General features: G+C 38.0%; 1 protein-coding gene across 1 annotated transcript in view; it reads left to right on the plus strand.

Annotated features, from left to right (window-relative positions):
- Positions 1-13924, plus strand: part of GADL1 (glutamate decarboxylase like 1) — an 81717-nt gene extending 67793 nt beyond the window's left edge. Inside the window, exon 15 of the mRNA XM_021525866.2 lies at positions 11209-13924. Within this exon, the coding sequence (XP_021381541.1) occupies positions 11209-11382 (174 nt within the window). The 3' untranslated portion in view covers positions 11383-13924. The remainder of the gene's footprint in view (positions 1-11208) is intronic.

The following is a 13924-nucleotide window of genomic DNA, read 5'->3' on the forward strand; positions in this document are numbered from 1 at the left end:
TATGTGTATTCTGCAAGAGTATTTGCAAGGCCAATTTGCACTAAAAATACCCTGTCCTGCTCACTAATGTACCTGAGTGAGTCTAGCTTTGGCATAGAGCTGTGATTAAGATCTCAGTCATTTCCTTTCTGTGTGACTCAGTTCCTTTCAGAGATTAAAGTGGAGATAATAGTATTTCTTCTTATTTAAGAAGTACATTGAAATGTGTAGGGTGGAAAGCACTGTTAAACTCCAAAATAGAAGAAATTTTTCACTTATACTTCAGAGTATAGCTCCTTTTCCTTTTTTTTTTTCCTTTTCCCTAGCAGTAGCCATTTACTGATTTGTGTCTCTCCTTCTTACTTGCCTAGAGCATGACAAATAGGTGGTTGTGACTTTAAGAGCATCAGGTTTTTAAGACAAATAAAAAAGTTCTAAAAATGGTGTAGTTCAAATAGAGCCTTTGATTCCTTAGCTGCACTGGTCCTGGCAGAAGAATGCAAGAAACGTCTATAGCAGCATGAAGGAGAACCTAATGAAATGCGCAACAATATAGTCATGATAGAGAAAAAGAAATATTTTTATCCCCATATATTTAATGTTTGATTTAATTATCAGAGCACAGTAATAATGACCCATGCAATACTAATGACTATTGGCAACAAGGCTCAAGGGGACACACAGTCTAATTAACTTTAATAGGATGGATTTAATAATACATTGGATTAACATCTGTTAGAACAAAGTATAAAGATTTATTGTTCTCTGAATAAATATTGACCTCTTGCTCTCAGGTCAATAAATCTTAAGCTTGTGTCCACTTAAATTAGTATCTACTTATTAGGTTAGCACTCTTCTCTTTCCTATCACCAACTTCATAGGAGGAGAGGGGAGCTGCACTTCTCTCCTGTGGTATCAAACACTTCTTTCAGGAATTGAAGGTAAACATTAAATTTGCAGATAGAAGAAAAAATGTCTGGGTCCTATACTGTCCTTTCTTAACACAAAACTGTCCATCCTTGCTGTTGTTTCATAAGAAATTTCAGAAATGTTCAGAAAAAATCAATTACTATTAATGCCACAGAAAAGGTGTATAGCTTCCATCATCTGTGTGATTAAGCAGTCTTTATACTTGTATGATGTGAGTGATGTCAAAAATATTTTTGGGGATGAGCAGGAGGAAATCCTGCTCCTTCATATGTAGTGAGATACAAAGTTGTTTCTAGGACTTCAGATTTCACTTTGTGCTTCAGATATTTAAGCACAAATTCCTTTCTAGCTGTAAGAGTTTCAAGAGGAATGAGATGGAATATATTTCATTTTCATGCCTACAAGGGAGAGATTTCTTGTTACTCTCCAAAGGGGTCACTATGGCTAGAAATATCTACAAGTCTAAAAAAATTATAACTGAGAATCATTCCTCTAAACCAGTTGAAAATCCTTGAGGCTGATATCCATTCAGCAGATATTTATATCTATCTTCCTTTAAAATTTAATAGATAATTTAATAGGTGATACTTATAAGGAAACATGGGTTAGTCTAACTCTATCATAGGTGAATTTAACTGTAAAATTCCCTGTGACTTCAGTGGCAGAGTTCTGTATGTGAATGTTGATAAATGTGGAGAACCTCTTCCAGACACACTGGCCAATCAGAAAATTTATAATTTTTTGCAGGAAGATTATTTGTATTTATTGATTTCTGCAAATGTTTTTCAATAAAGGAAGTGCTATCTATCATAATTTAATGGATGAGTTTTGTGTAGCATATCATAATTGCTTTCACAGCTCAAAACATTGTTCTTGCTCTCTCTCCTTCTCTGTAAGAGTATCTATCATGTGGTTCTGGTGCAGAACCCTGAGGAAAACATGCGAGTACTTTACCCTGCTTTTATTTTCTTTCTGACTGTGTGTGATTTATAGGTAGATGTGGCACTAAGGGAAATTATACCTGGTCAGACTGGTGAAAGAATAAGGTTCTCAGAGCAATTTGGTGTACAGGACTAGAAAAATTCACCTATGCCTCTGCATACTGAGCCATATCTATATCTCTAAGAGTTTAGGCCCAAGGTTAGCAGATCTTTTATTTTATGTATTCCTTTGAGGTAACAAATCCTTGGAAAATGGATTCTAAAGTTTGTGCCCAGTCTGCTGTTCCCCCTTCAACTGACCTTAAATTACCTAGGGATTGACTGCAGTCTAGTTCTACTTACTTCAGACTGTTATTAATCATCATTACCTATAGTCTGAGTCTTTAGTTTGCAAATACTCATAGGTGCAAATCATTATTTTCCTTTCATTTTTCACCCTTTCAGTCTGCAATAGAATTGCACATTTTGACACCCTGGAGATCTTGGTTTCAGTTCTTTCAGTTTCCTGGTTGTCCATGCATTAATCATAGAAGTTTGTAACATATGTTTGGTTTCAGTTGGGGATAAAAAAAAAAGATAAAATAGCTCACTGGGAAGGAGGAGAGGAGCAAGGCTAAACTGGAGTGAATATTGTTTGGGGGCAAGATGTACATGGGAAAAATGTTGTGTTGACTTTAATAGGGCTTTTATTTCATTGGCATATCAGGCTTTACAAAAAGGAGTCAGGCAGAAAAATAATTTTGATAACTGACAATTATTGGTCTTTCACTGGAGGGGCAAATGGGATTATTTACTTTGTTAAACTAGGTGATCAAATTAGACAACGGCCTTGCTTTTGTGTTAGCATTTTGGGTCATGGTAGACACCATCCCCTCATATTCCCCAAGGAATTGTATGCAGCCTCTAAGAAAGTCAGTATGATGATCACCTTAGGGAGAAAAAAAGAAAGTGTGAAAGTTACCTAATTTTGTTGAAATACCCATTTTTCTTCAGATCTGGTTAAAGAATATACATTGCTGCTCTGTAGTTCTTACTGTACTGCAAATACAGAAGGTGCTGATATCTTATACCAGAAGCTGACTTGTGCAAATGGAAAATAAGATCTTAACAATGGGGAACAATCCCAAGTTTCTGAAGTGACATTCCTTTTTCTACCCTCGAGGCATGTTGAGTTTTTGAACTTGTGTCACCACATAATGCAACTGTCTCCTGCTGTAAAGTGTCCCTCCCAGCTCCAGATATTCACATTGCACTATGATTTCTTTATTTCCTCAGTTGAGTAGAAGGGAATCTCAGCCCTGTTCATGCAAACCAAAGAGGATAGATGTTTTTCTTACTCTTGATTTCAAGACAACATGCACCCTTTCAACGTGGATGGAGAAGGGGAGCTTTGGCAGGGTTGCAAGATTGGAAATCCTAGTCACTAAAATGGGAATTTAATAAAATTATGTACAAAGAGCCTTATGTATGCTGTGAAAGCTTTTAAAATAATTACTTTTATGAAAGCAGTAGTGCTCAACTCTTTTGAACAGCTCAGAATATGGAATCATAGTGTTGTGTGCTGGCTTCTGGTGTTTTCTGAATGCCTGCACTTCCTACATGGCTTATTAATAAGATCTTGGTAAAGCAACAAGAAAGATAGTAAGAATTCCATGTGAATTGTCTTGAAAAACATGTGCTCAGACAGAAGCAGACATGGGACTGTGCACCTGGAAAGCCATGTTGTTCACCAATGTACTTTTTAACTATAAATATAAACACACAGAGACTTGTTCAAGTGCTGATTCTGTTCTGGGAGCTGTTTGTCCTGACTCTTCCATTTCAGAGGCCAAAACTTTGTCTGAAGGCTATTTTCTCTTGCCTCTTTATATATAAATCTCTTTATAAATGACCAGCCTGAAGAAGTTGTTGAAGACAATCAAAATCTGAGGTCAGTCCACCATCTCCTATTATTCAGGTAATTTTCAGGGATTTGTGGGATTCATAACAAGTCCTGTGGCAAAAAGCAGTGGATGGGAAGATGATGTGCAATATATGGTGGACATCTTGTGGACATCTTGTGCAGCCCTGAGTGTGAGTCGAAGGTACACAGAGAATGTTGGTTCTGGGACAAAAATGCAGCAACATCTGTTCTTCTTTGATATGTTAGTTGCCCAAAGAACGTGGAAGTGGTTACTGCTATTTTGATAAATGCGCTTATTTCTGCTTTTGTTGCGTGGTGTGGCACAAGGGAACACTGGCGCAATAGTGTAAGGCAATAATTTATTAGTGGTTTAGGGATGTGGGCCCAGAACAAATTCTAGACAAAAGAAAAACATGTTTGGGTTTTACAGAGAGCCTTGGCTACAGGAACAAAGCTGTGATTGGGTGTGCAAATATTTGGTATTTCGATTGTCCTGGTTGCTGTGACAGCTGAAAAATGGTCTGAGTTTGTTTTTAATTATCAACAGGAGGGGAAAAGCCTGTTTTAATGCCAGCAACTGATGTTGTAGCAAAAGGCAAGAGAAGATATTTAACAGTGGGGAATATACTTTTTTGGTGTTAAAATATGATGAAAACGCTATTATTTCCAAATATTTATACTATTTAGCTAGTTTTGTGATCACAGCCAACCAAGCAAAGTGTTTTGTTCATTTGTATTGCATCCAGTGATGGATATTAAAATGTCAGCTACTGTTCTTATTTGATACTGACAGGTATAATTTATATCGTGCTTCTAGAGCACACTGGGAATTGCAGCAGGCATGTTGTGGCAGGTCTTTGTGAGACCTGCTTAACACAGAAATTATAAAATACGTATACCTTGTGGATGCTCTGTCCACTTGGATCAGAGTGTAGTGGGTTGGCCAATTGCAATAGACAGAATCACAGAATTATGGAACCTAAATAGGTTGGAAAAGACCTTTTAGGTCATTGAGTCCCACCATTAAGCCAGCACTGCCAAGTCCATCTCTAAACCATCTACATGGTTTTAAAATATACTCAGGGGTAGTGATTCAATCACTTTCCTGGGCAGACTCCTCCAGTGCCTGACAACTCTTTCAGTGAGAAATTTTCCAATATACCCCATCTAAACCTCATCTAGTAAAACTTGAGGCCCTTTCCTCTTATCCTATTGCTTGTTACTTGAGAGAAAAGACCAACCCACACCAGTGTTCTGGTGTTCAATGTCCAACTGTTCTGAAGGGTTATATAGGAAAAAAGAAGCGCGTTACCCAAAAGAGATGTAGTTATTTGTCCAAACAGCCTCTGGCAGGGTTTGGGACCAGTCCTATTTGTGAAGTCTGTATCCAATACTTCAAACCCCCATTCTATCATTTAAGCAAGATAAGGAACTGTATTGTGAAAGACTCCTGGAACTGATAAATCATTATGTAAAAATTTAAGATTGTGTCCAAATACTTCATAAATTGGGGTTTTATTGACTTTTTTTTTTTTTTTTTGGTGGCAATTGCTGTACAATAGTTGTTTTGTTATGAAAATGCATGAATTCAAACTGGTCATTTTGGCAGGAAGAATAACTTGTCAGAGTTTGAACAGCCAATAGTTGCCTTTTAAGTAAAAATCATGAACTTCCAAATGAAAATTTGCCCCTTCTAGTGGAGATAAAATAGATTTTTGTGGTCAGATGAGAGGGACTGTTCTGTATAAACTTGTCTTCTATTGCAAGGAACAATTTAGACAAGGACACAAAATGTGTTTCCCATATCTGTGAAATCGTGACAATATGATCTTTCCATTTTTTCAAAAGGGCTGCTTTTTTGTCTTTTAGCTATGAATCTTCAGCCAGTTCCTCATGTGGTATTCTGTACCTTGGAAAATTTAATCAAGGCTGTGTTTGAGGAAGAGAAATAGTTTGAGCTGCTAATATGCTCCAGTTCTTCCAAAGCTGTCTGGCCTGCTTTTATGGATCCCTAGAAAGGTTATTGATTTACTGTGAATGTGGCTTCTGTAGAAAAAGCTGAAGGCTGTTTGCAAACTGCCACCTGAAGCAGAGGCTTAAGCAGGAAATTTAGATAATTGCATTCTGCTTCCACTGAAGTCCATGGCATTTTGGAAATTAGTATCAGGGGAAGCAGAATGGGGTCCCGTGATTGGGAGTTACTGCTGCCAGCAACTGGAACAACTCTTCAGCTTTGTGTTGCAGAGATGCTCAAACACCTGGGAACTGTTCAAAAGATTTGGAAAAATGTTTCTGATAGCACTTGCCAATATTAACACTAGTTTTTGTAGGCATTCTCTATTTGTATTCCTTGCTGGGTTAGCACATTTAGACTCATCCACACATTCACACGGGATGTCAAGACAGGTTTGGCCAACAGAATGGGAAGTCCATTGAGTTTTCTCATACTTTCTTCTCTTTTCTGAGGGACAACAATTCTACAGATGTTTTATTGTCAGCAGTGACAGCACTTTTGATCCCACATACTTATGGTTGTACAAATAATGAATTTCTTTTTTGCTTGGCCATTGAATTGAGAAACTGGAAGAAATTCTTGGTTTTAGTTGATCAGAAAGTTGTTTTCAGGCAAGCTAAAATGAAGCAATTTGCATAGTTAAAATTTTCTCAGTCATTTTCTACAGGCTTTATTAAAAATGGGTCACTTTTCAATTGAATTTAAGTTTTAATTGAAAACAGCATATCAAAACAAATACTCAAAATATGTTTGTTTCCAAAGTTTATAAAAAGTTTAGTCTTTTCTGGTTTCTTTATTTTTCTGGCTGATGATGTCTTAGGCTATTTTTCAAATTCACTTTTTTTTTTTTCTCCCCTGAAGAATATATTTTCATAAAATCATTGCTTAGCAGAATACTTTTACCCAGCATTGTTAGCAATTTTGCAACTCACTCCTTTTGCCTTAGTGTTTAAATTTAAAAAATAACATAATGTTGCTTTTAAAACTTATAGTCTCTAGCCTACAGTTTGGAAAAACTATTGTGATATGTAGCATCAGGCACAACTACAAAAATCTAGCTGGAGTCTGTGAAAATGAGGGCATACCCAGTGGCATGCAGGTAACAGATGTGTCAGGTCAGGGAATATAATTTGTGATGGGACAGTTTGAAAATACTCAGTTAGGTCTAAAATTAGGTCACTTACAGATTAAAGGAGGATAGTAGAGAAAGAAATTTATAATCAAGGTTGACATGGTCATTCATTATCAGCAAGCCAGTCTGCAGTTGTCCAGCCTGAGCTTTCTTGCACTTTCAGCATATCTGTTAATTGCAATTGCCAGGGACAGCATTAACGTGGAAAAGTAGGGGGCTAATTAAAACCAGTAGGTGTTGATTTCTTTGTTTCAGAAAAAAAAAAAAAAAAAAAAACCACGACAGCATATTTTTGGGAATTCTGCTTCTCTTTAGCACAACTTATTTAGCTATCCATACCCAGCAGCACCAGGGCAGTGGGGCTGGGGGCTCGGTGCATTTACCTCATATGAACAAAGGAGCATCAGAAGGTATCTGCTATGTTGGACTAAGTGTGCAACCTGAACTTCAAACTGGTGATAGTGGGGTATGTATTTTAGAAGTCAATGAGATTATGTGCTTTGAACCAATTAAGCACTTTGTTATCTTATTGTGATTTTTCTTTCTTTTTTTGTCATTGGAATAAAATTTACAAACCAGTTCTTACAAATATCTAATGTTCACCAAAAGGCAGCTAATGGTGATTGAATTCCAAAGCATAATGCTGTGCCATGACTAATGGAGTGAGAATATTACCCATTTAACAGAGCAGCTCTGCCCTTTGCACAACAAACCCATGTGCTAGAAGACAGTGCTTGGCCTAAGAAAAAGGCTTGCATAGCTTGGACCGAGGTGAGAATGGTTTTGGAAGCTTTACTATTTGGAAGAAGGAAGTTTCTGAAATAGGACTTTCATCAAATCCTCTGAACATATTTTTATTGTCCAAATTTGGGAACTAACTCTTGGAGACACTGGGTATGGGATTCTCCCGCTGAGAATGTACTCAATCCTTTTGTTGAGTCAGACTGTAATGGTGGATGCTGACATTTGTTTTGCTGTTATAATCTGAGCCTGATGGAGATTCTTAAAGTGTTTGAGGAATTTGGATTAAATGTCATTGATGAATCAGTTAGTAGGACACAGTGGTTTAAAGGTAAAAAAATGTTGCACTGTGCAGAATCACATTTCTTTAGGATACTTGAGATATGGAGAAGCAGATCTGTTGCTCTTCTGGTCCCCCTGGTGCACTAGATACTTCAGCTGTAGTGTCTAAGCTGATCCCAGCTACTTACTATACTGCTCTCCATGTATATATGCTGGAAAAAAGCATTGGCATCTTCCATGTAAATGTCTATGAGGATCAGCTGTGGTCTGGACTCTTGACAGAAACATCTTAAAGTTTAGGGCTAAAACGTTTTATTGTTGGTAGTGTGTCTGAGTCTTGGCTGAGAGTGGGAAAAGAGATTACCCTGTCACTCAAGTAGGTAAAGAGGGAGCTAAAGTATCCTGCAATCTTTGTTCTGTTTTAAAAAAACTCTGCTGTCAGGAGTAAGGGCAGTATGAGCTGTTACAGCCGCTGTGTAGCTCTGCACAGGCAGACTGTGATGCACCCATCAATCCTTAGGAAAAGCTCCCTGGGCTCTGGCTGCACAGTGCAACGTGGGAAACTCCAGTGTAGAACAGCCTTGTGCACACAGCACCTCCTCCCCACATTCTGAGGTGGAAGGAGAATCTGTCTGACAGCTTTTATTCTGCTGTAGTGAGTGTTTGAAACAATAATCCCTAGGGTAGACTGGCAGGGGAGACTAGCAGTGTGAAGGAAGAGGTAAAGGGAGCAAAGAAGAGAAGAGACCTTTGCATTTAGGATATATTACACTTAAAATTCTGATACTGCTCCATGGATGGGCCACATAAAGAATTAGATTTACAATTTGAACAAAGTTCTGTAGGAAAATAATGGACTGGTGAAGCAATCTCACTAAATTGCTTTCCAAGGAGACTATCCTGAATGAAGCTGTGCAGCTCTTTCTGATACTTGAGCATCCTCATTTCTCATTGACTTCAGTGAGAATTAAACTCATTGAACTCCTCACTAGGCAATTAGTTTCTTACAGGTCTATTTTTTCTGCTGCAAAGTGGTAGCTGCCTTTCCCTTCTGTTAGCAGTCATACCCTGTGCCACTCAAATCAAGCCTCACCATGCAGGTATCACTTAATTGTTCTTTTGTGAGACATGTGCTTAAACATTTCAACATAGTTTCTGTTCCTTATTGTTTTCTGTACATAGGATCCTTGACAGTTTTGTTACATTGATTTCTCCGCTTTAGCAAAAAGAACATACAAAATATGTGATGGAAAGTCTTTCCAAAACTAATCCCATCAAAAGCTTATAAATCAGGTTTTTTTTTTGTTTTTGTTTTATGTATGTGGGAAGAATTTATTTTACTTTCAAAAAGAGATGAACACATTTCAAATTAAGAAGACAGATTCATTAGTATGGAGGATGAATGAGGTAATAAATGAGATCATGAAATTGAGGTTTTTCTACCTTTCATTTCCACAAGAGAAGACCTACAGAAATGCAGTATATTTACAGTCCTCAAATTACTGAAGCTGTAAATGTTTTTCTTTCATGGCCTCTGTTTGTACTACTGCACATTTTGGGATGATGGATTATGGAGCACCAGGTGTTGGGATGAAGAAAATCAATACTGTGATACAAAAGATGAAATAACTGTGATGGAACATCAATAAAGGCTAAAAGCTGCCACAGGGATTTGAATCTTAAAGAAGAGCCTGAGAAAGTGTATTAAGAAGAATTCACTTCTCCCCTTGCACTTGTAGTGTCTTTATTCCATAAGCAGAAATCACCTGGGGGCCCTGTCAAGGACAGAGGTTGAGGAAGTTTTATTTCTGTGTGTACATGGTGCCCTGTACATCACCTGTGGGGAACCATGCCCTAGCATCAAGGTAATGTCAGGACACAGCTGGTGTAGGTGCACTCTGGAATGTTTGGTTTAAAGTGGAGAGGATTTTATTTTATTTTTAAAGAAACAAATGTAATTAAATTTGTTGTTAATTTGCACGCTAGTCCCACAAGCAAACTAGATGAATACATTTAGAAGTAACTAGTTGCAGTTCATGTCTGTGCTGTAGGACATTGTTCTGAGGAAATGGCAGCTGCTTCTCTGCTGCTGTGATCCATTCTCAGGGGACCTGACCATTAAAGAAACACAGTAAAGATAGACTGTTAGTGTTGAGAACTTATCTGTTTCTACCTAAGCAAAAAAGGCTACTGAAAGATGCAATGTAAAAATAAAGCTATTTGGTAAGTTTAGCATTATCATTTTTCTTCTGCAAATCAGGCACAAAGTTTAAGAGCTGAAATAAATTAATGCAGAAAGCAAGGTTAGGTCACACACCTGTTTTCTTAGTTCAAAATCAAACCATCACAAAGAGAAGGAGAGGAACTCACTCTTCTGAAATACCTTGGTGTTATTACTAATATATTAAAATGCAAGATCTTTTTAAAAATACTCCTGTCAAAATACTTAGTTCTACTTTCCAAGGAATAGTCTAGCAATGCAATTGCAAACATGACAATGCAGAACTACTAACATGCTTTAAGCTATGCACAAGATTGATTGGCCAAAGTTAACAGCCCTGCTGGGATGAGATCAAATACTCTGCTATAAGGATCTGACTCTGCCAGTCTCGCTCATGGGTTTTTTCCTGCAGTAAGACAGCTGTGAGATTTCATCCCATGCTACACAAGACTGGCGTAGCAAAAGATGCTCATGTGTAAATCTACGAGATGAAATCTTACGTGTCAGGATCAGGCCTTGTCCTGTAAGACAAAAACTCACACTGAGTTTTTTGGCAACTTGAGTTTCACAGGAGTTCAATGCAGAATGTCCTCTAGGGACAGCTGCTTTGCAGATGTGGTGGAGAAGGGTCATCAAGGGCAAGAAGTCATGCTTAGCCCAGTTAGCACAAGGAGACAAACCCTGTCTTTAACCAGCTGCAGCTGATGTTCTTCCTGAGTTGAGACCTTTGATCTAAAGCAGGAAGACTAAGGACCTTAACCCAGCCTTTTCCAGGTCACTGATGAATTCCCCAAGCACCAGGGTTTAGATCTTGCTCCAATTCTTTCAGGATTCTGTAGTTCAAGAACTACAGAACACGAGGGTCTCAGTGCTTTAAACCTGCAGGTCTGAGCTTGGCTTTCCTTGGGACAGGCAGTGAGGAAGTCAGGCAAGGAGTACAAAACTCAGGCAGTTCAGAAAAACTCTGTAAGTCACAAAAGACACTTCCTGCCCAAACATGCTGTATTTCTGGGTGTGATATCAAACCTTTTTTTTTTTTTTTTTTTTTTTTGTCTCTACTTTCAGGTTGCTCCTATAATTAAGGAGAGGATGATGAAGAAGGGCAGCATGATGCTTGGGTACCAGCCTCACTGGGGCAAAGTCAACTTCTTCCGCCAGGTGGTTATCAACCCACAGGTCAGCCGAGAGGACATGGACTTCCTGCTGGATGAAATCGAGCTCCTCGCTAAGGACTTGTAGCTGTAGCTCCACAGCATCAGGTGCTGCACACGTGTGATAGTTTTAGAGAGAGAGTGGCAGCAGCATTCTGGTGCTATTTTGTGAAAAGTAGTAAAAAGCTTGACATATACTTTGGAAACTGTCATTTTACAGATTGGTGTTGAGAACTCTGCAGCTAGAACACCTCTTCACAGGAAAGCATTTGCTGGCAGGGGCTGGGGGGCAGGCGGGTGCTTCCAGCACCATTGCTGCCATTCTGGGAAGTGTTTCCTGGAGAAGGGAGCACTTCTGAAAATGGTGTCTAAGCCCCAGGAAAGGCAGCTATTTACTGGGTGCCTGTGCACAGTTTAGCTCAAACTGGTCACTTATGCATGCAGGCAAAATTCCTCTGAAGTTGCTATTACAAGTGGATTTGTCAGTGAGTCTTAATGTGCTAGTTAATTCTCTTATCTACTCTGTCAATATTTTAGTTTGGTAATTAACATGATAAGACTGGAAATTGTGAACTTATGTGAAATGAGTTTCTCAAGACCACATAACTAGGTGCATTGCTTGGGTTTTCTGGTGTGAGCACAAGCAGACAGTACAATAAGGCTCAGTGCAGTCATCACACCAGGAACAACATCCTGCACAAAGCCCCAAGTAGCCAATATTGACCCTGCTAGGAGCAGATTGAACCAGATTACTCTTTAACGTCCCTTGCAACCCATAGGATTTTGTGATTCTATGAAACACAGTCATTTGGTCCAGTCAGAGTTTGCCAGTGTTGTCCATCCAAAACATCACCACTTTAGGAGAGCTGAAAATATTGGAATAACATTTAGAACTTCTTACTTCTTTTGTCAACAGGAGTTACATATAATTTCTGAATTGCTATTTATCTTCATCTATTTTTAAAATGTAAAGATTTATTTAGAAGCTTTTAGATGCACTTTAAAATTTTAACAGAGAAAAAAATATATATTTACCTGGAAGATACATATTTTTATGCATGATTATATTAATAATATAGAAAAATTGCTTATTTGTAATTGCTTGTTTGTATACTTTCCTAAAGATTTGAGATAACTCGATCTTATGTTATCAGTGTATAATTTGTAATTTTACTCTGCTATTATGGTAGTGGTGATCAGAGAATGTCTTCTTGTGATTTTAGGATATGAATGGTTTGAACATTTTTGGTCAATCTTAAATAACAAAATTAAGTTCTGCATTTTGTCTTTGTGGTAAGAATTAGACTATATTTTTCATCTGTTTTTTATTCCATAAAAATAATCCATTTTATAAAGATAGAAATGTATTTCTCATGATGTTGTTGCAGCAAACCAATGGAAATAGCCATGTCTTTCATTTTGTAATCAACATCTGCTCAACGTTAATGTTTTGTTGTTTTTTCCTTATTCTGTATTTGAGGTAGCACTGACCACTATGAAACCTTTCCGCAATACTGTTTTCTGTCCTCCAGAAAGCTGTTTTTAAACACAAAGCTTCGCTTTTTTCATTTCTTACATTGTACTAGGATCCAACATTGCATGAAATTCCTATTTCCAGTCTCTGGGATATTGGTGCGCAAAGCTTAACAAGGTCATGATAAGCAAGGAGGTCAAACTGTTAGAGCAGTAGTTAAAAGCAAGGGTCACCTGCAGCCCTTAACAATGTCCTGGAAGTGGATATACTTGTGTTATCATAATTATTATAGTGATCCACTGGGCTTTAAGCAAAACCCATGCTGATAATAAAATGAATATCACAATGTGGCCCCTGGGTTTTGCTCTTCAATACCCACAAATCACTCCATCATTTGTTGATGGAGTATGCTTCTGGCTATACCAGTTATCCTGATCTTGGAAAGCCTAAATTCAGGGCCCATAAGGCTTTTTTTTGCCTCCCAGTCACTCAGGGTGGAGTGCAGAGTGCACAAGGAATGCTGCATGAAGGGGACAACTTTGCTCTTTCATCTTGAGTTAGACAGGACCATTACCCCTTCTTCTTCTCTTTTTTGACCTTGAAGGGAAATACTGAATACAGCATCAGGATGTTTTGTTTATGGTCCAGATTCTTGGTGAGTACCTGAATTTTTGATTCATGGAGAAGTTATAACACCTTTTATCAGCTAAGAATTTGATCTGTGGTATGTTGTGACACCACCACTATCAAAAAAGTGTTACTGTCTTGTTTCTCTTCGTGTTCTCCAGACCGTGACACTTATGTCACACGTCAGGTGGAAGTAACACAGTTCCTTTCTGTAGCAGTAGTGGCTATAGTATTTTTAAATGAGAGTAAACTGGAACTTTTTTCATGGTTGCAGAAAATATGTCTCTGATCAACATATGCACTGATTTCTTTGAAGATATAGGTTAACCTTCCAGTGTGATGTGAGTACCTTATCCAATCTTCATTGATTTTCCATTAATTCTGACCCCTTACCATGTCGCGGGTGGACAATATGATGGTTTTATTTCAGGACTAATGTAATTTCCTCATAGTTGCTTATGTAGGAGTGGTATGTACAAAATGTCTATTTTGTAGCTGGTGATTTTAATAAAAAGTGAAGTAAATGACA

This window comes from Lonchura striata, chromosome 1 (genome assembly GCF_046129695.1).
Source record: "Lonchura striata isolate bLonStr1 chromosome 1, bLonStr1.mat, whole genome shotgun sequence".
Taxonomy (NCBI): Eukaryota; Metazoa; Chordata; class Aves; order Passeriformes; family Estrildidae; genus Lonchura; species Lonchura striata.